This window comes from Helianthus annuus, chromosome 3, assembly GCF_002127325.2.
Source record: "Helianthus annuus cultivar XRQ/B chromosome 3, HanXRQr2.0-SUNRISE, whole genome shotgun sequence".
Taxonomy (NCBI): Eukaryota; Viridiplantae; Streptophyta; class Magnoliopsida; order Asterales; family Asteraceae; genus Helianthus; species Helianthus annuus.
In genome coordinates this window covers 160,944,474-160,948,973 of record NC_035435.2, presented here as the reverse complement: position 1 = coordinate 160,948,973, position 4,500 = coordinate 160,944,474, and the positions used below count along the sequence as shown (strand labels likewise).

At 37.3% G+C, this 4,500-nt stretch overlaps 1 protein-coding gene across 1 annotated transcript; it reads left to right on the top strand.

Annotated features, from left to right (window-relative positions):
- Positions 1 to 1,805: 1,805 nt before the first annotated feature.
- On the top strand, positions 1,806 to 4,158 carry LOC110928150 (SUN domain-containing protein 5). The gene is made up of 4 exons (XM_022171325.2): positions 1,806 to 2,160; positions 2,298 to 3,481; positions 3,572 to 3,657; positions 3,847 to 4,158. Exons 1-4 carry the CDS (start codon positions 1,977 to 1,979, stop codon positions 4,079 to 4,081), a joined length of 1,689 nt encoding a protein of 562 aa, XP_022027017.1. The 5' UTR covers positions 1,806 to 1,976; the 3' UTR covers positions 4,082 to 4,158.
- Positions 4,159 to 4,500: the final 342 nt, after the last annotated feature.

Below are 4,500 nucleotides of genomic sequence, written 5' to 3'. Positions count from 1 at the left end.
CCTATAAATAAAGGTAAACGCATAAGGTATAATCATCTTGCACTCATATAACTTTCTCTTCTCAATTTCCTTTTACTCCCACAAACCGAGACTTATTCTCACGCCGGAGGGTGGTTACAGGAATAACCCCATTCCTGTAACGAGTCCTAACGGTGTTTCTGTTTTGCAGCCAAGCGTTCGGATCACTAATCATCGAAGTCCTAACCCATAATCACCGCATAGGTCAGTGTTTCTTCATAACCTTTATTGTTTATGTATTTTTTTCATTTCTGGAATGTGTAGTTGTTCATGTGTTTTATAATCATGAATAATTTATGTCATTTATTTTGATACAAAATGATTATTTTGAAGAAAAAAAAATGTTAAAATCGTCAAACCGATAAAACTAACTAGTCCGTCGTTCCCACCCAATTCTTTAGCAATACTTTTTAGCATTTTGTAATCTTTGTTCCGTTTATATACGGGTAAGATTAAATAAAAAGTTATTTTTGCATAATTAAGATAAGTACAGATCTTAATATTTTATTTTCCAAATCAATGACTAAGATGAAAATATTGGAAAAAAGTGAGTACAACGACATTCTTAGAAAAACTTATTTGTTGACTTTCTTCTCCCATTTTTTAAACGTAAATTTTATACGACATTATTTTAAAAAAATTGCACTATAAAAATCGAGCATCTTTTTATCTTTAATTTGAGTACCATATTGCTATATAAAATATGAAAACTAAAAAAACCCAAAAAATATGTTGTATTTCTATGTTGTATAACATTTTTGTACTAGATTTTTTGTGCTAAATTTCTTATACTACCAAATTTTTTGTGCTACATTTTTTTACTATATTTTTTGTGTTGTATGTTTAAGCAAACAAAAGGGCGAGGGTTTGTGTTTTATGACCAAAATACTCTTTCATCCTACGTATATGAGTGTCAAATGTTATCTCCATAATTCTTCTTAAACTATTTACGTAAAACCCACTTTTTAGTGGCATTGCCGGATCTAAATAAAGTACAACTAACCCAGGTTTGGGCTTTATCCTATTACATGCAAGTTAAAATGGAGCCTTTAAAATCCCTTGTGTGACATGGAGGCTATGTGGCGCTGATAAAGCCACTAAGGGCTTTATAGTAGTAGCCTTGTAAATAAACTTTTTTGCTTTGTAATTAGGGGTGTTCAAAAAACTCGTGGCTCGCAGCTCGCTCGCAGCTCGCTCGAAACTCGTTCGAAAAAAGCTCGAAGAAAGCTCGACTCGAAATTGGCTCGGTTATAAACGAGCCAGCTCGGCTCGGCTCGATTTGTAAACGAGCCGAGCTCGAGCTTGGCCTGGCTCGGCTCGTGAGCTGGCTCGATAAGGTTTACATCCTTCATTTTTTTTTTGTCCCACATCGCTTAGAAAACAAAAACTAAGAGAGTATCTCCCTTATAAAAGAAGGTAAAAACAATGAACAAAGTGAATTAACTATTTATACTTGCATATTTAGCCATATGGTTAAATTAAATGGAAATTATGGCCCTTAGTCTAGGAAGAAATTCATTTTTAAGTGCTTTTTAAGTAGTAAAATTTGCGGTTCTTTGTTAGTTCGAGCTAGATCGAGCCGAGCCGAGCTAGCTCGAATTCTAATCGAGCCGAGCGTGATCCTCAAATCTTAGCTCGATTTGAAATTCGAGCTCGAGCCGAGCCAGCTCGAATCGAGTTCGAGCCGAGCTCGAGCTGAGTCTAGCTCGGCTCGACTCGGCTCGTTTACAGCCCTATTTGTAATATATAGGTTTGAGTGTTTGAGCTACATCGCACGGTAGAAAACTTACAAACCATAAAAACAGTGAGGGGCTAAATAGTCATTTACCATAACATGTCTCTATTTTCACATAACACCCTTCCGAATTTGCTGATAGACAAAAAGTACCTTCCATGTTACACAGAAGTTTAACATCGAAAAACAGAGTAAACTTCTCCTGTCCACTCTTCCATGAAATATGAAGAAATCCACCATTGATGATCCATCTGCACATGTCCAATTTCCACCCCAAAACCTCAAATTATTCATCAAGAAAGACGAAAAAGAAAGTTTCCTAAAGCTTTCGTTGCCTTTAATCATCACATTTTGGTTCCCTTTTATGTTTTCATTCTCCACATTTCGCCCCAATCACATTAACCAAGGTAACCCATTTCAAATTATCCAATTTTATATATTTTTAGATGCATTTTTCCCTTTTTTTTTGTCACATTCCCCTGTTTTTTATGTTAATTTCATGAATTTGAGGTAATAATATATGAATTTGATGGAATTCTTGCAGGGAATGTAGGTGTTATTAATAAGAACATTACTAACATAAGCTCATATTCATACATTGAAGATCAAGCTCTAAATCAAACCGATAAGGTCCTTTTATTGATGGATTCGAACGATACAACAACAACCTACGAGCTCGATGAAACCGAGGATATCCTGCTTGAACAAACAACTCCAGTAGAAGAATTGTTATGGAAAGTTTTAGGCTATTCAACATTTGTCTGTGAAAGACAAGTTCAAGATATGTATTTAGAAAATAAACAAGAAGTGGTGCAAATGGGTCAAATGGGCCAAACGGGACGGGCCCGTTTTGCAAAGGAAGGTAATGGGCTAGTGAACATTACTCATCGGGTCGAGCCCGATGGAACAAAGTATAACTATGCAGCTGCATCAAAAGGTGCTAAAGTTGTGGCCCATGACAAAGAAGCAAAAGGTGCAAGTAATATTTTGGGTGATGATCATGATATGTACTTAAGGAACCCGTGTTCGGTTGCTGATAAGTTTGTGGTTATCGAGCTTGCGGAAGAGACTTTAGTCGATGCAATAACGATATCGAATTTCGAACACCATTCGTCGAATTTCAAACAGTTTGAATTGTCGGGAAGTTTGGTTTTTCCGACTGAAACATGGTTTGAACTTGCGACGTTTGTAGCCGAAAATGTGAAGCATAGGCAGTATTTTAAGTTACCCGAGCCGAAGTGGGCCAGATACATAAAGTTGAGACTAATCACTCATTACGGGTCAGAGTTTTACTGCACGCTTAGCGTGTTTGAAGCGTATGGCGTTGATGCAATTGAGAAAATGCTTGAGGATTTGATCTTGGCTTCAGGGGAGTTATCGAATTTATCGAATCGTAATCAGACTGTGTTGTTGGAAGATGACGAGTTTGATAAAAAGATTAAAGCGGTCAATGATGCACCGAAGAAGCCATTGGTTGTGAATAAAGTTCCGGAAACTGTACCGAAAGGTAATGGAAGAATACATGGTGATGCTGTTTTGAAGATTCTGATGCAAAAGGTTCGGTTATTGGAAGATACTTTATCGTCGTTAGAAGATAATGTTAACGAGCTGAACAAGATACAAGGGGATGTGTTTCCACAGCTTGAAAGAGATATTGTGAAGTATTCGGGGCTCGTGGAGCAAACGCGATTGGAGATTAAGGATTTCTGGCCATGGAAGGAGACCTTGGTTAGTTGTTTAGTCTAACGTCCGAAATTGTCACCTCTAGGTACTTATTGCTAATATTTTTATTTCGTGTCGCATGGTTAACGACTTCAGGAGAAAGAACTTACCGGCTTGGAGCCGTGGAAGGCTTCTGTGTCGTTTCGTTTGGAGTCAGTTGTTAAGGAAAACATCATGTTAAGGTAATGTTGGTCTTGTAAAAGTAAATATGCATTCTTGACATGTTTTCATAAATATGGATGTTCTTATGCAAGTTGAAAGTTAAGCCCAAAGTGTTAGAAACTGGGCCCATGAATTGTTGGTTGGGCCCAAAGTCCAGCCTAGTGGGCCCATAAGTAGATTATTGCTAATTGGTTTGAATTTCTTTGTAGACAAGATATAGAGAAGATCGCAAACGACGAAGAAAGACTCGATAAGGCCGAGCATGCCTTTCTTTGTGCAAGTCTTTATGTCACCATTGTTGTGGCATTCAGGATTTTTTGGGATCTCATCTCAAACCCGAGGTCAAACTCCTCCGTTGACTTGCCTCATAGAAAAGTACGAGGGTGGAAACCGGTGGTGTTTACCAGCACTTTCATAGCAGTCGTTACTTTGACTTTTTGTTGACTTCCTAACGCATTTGTACATTAACCTTAGTATAGCCTTTTTTGCGGTTTAACATAGTTGCATGCTATTCCTTATAAAGATTCGATGTTAGAATTTTATTTTGTTGACACAAACTTAATATGCTTACGCGAACAATGACAAACGATACGACATCCACCGCTCCCTAGCTACCCTCTTTATCCATTTTCGACTTCGTGTGTTACAATTATATGCATGATCAATGGCAATATCAAACATCAGACTCCACTAAAAATCAATGAATGTTAAATGGACCAAGCCACTTAAAGTGGTATGGTTTGTGGTTAATAGTTTAGTGGTTCATGGTCAACTTGGAACAATCTAGATCAAAATGGTTATTAACTCCAACTAATTTTTCTAGTGTAAAATGCCATTTAGTCCCTGCGGTTTGATAATTTGTG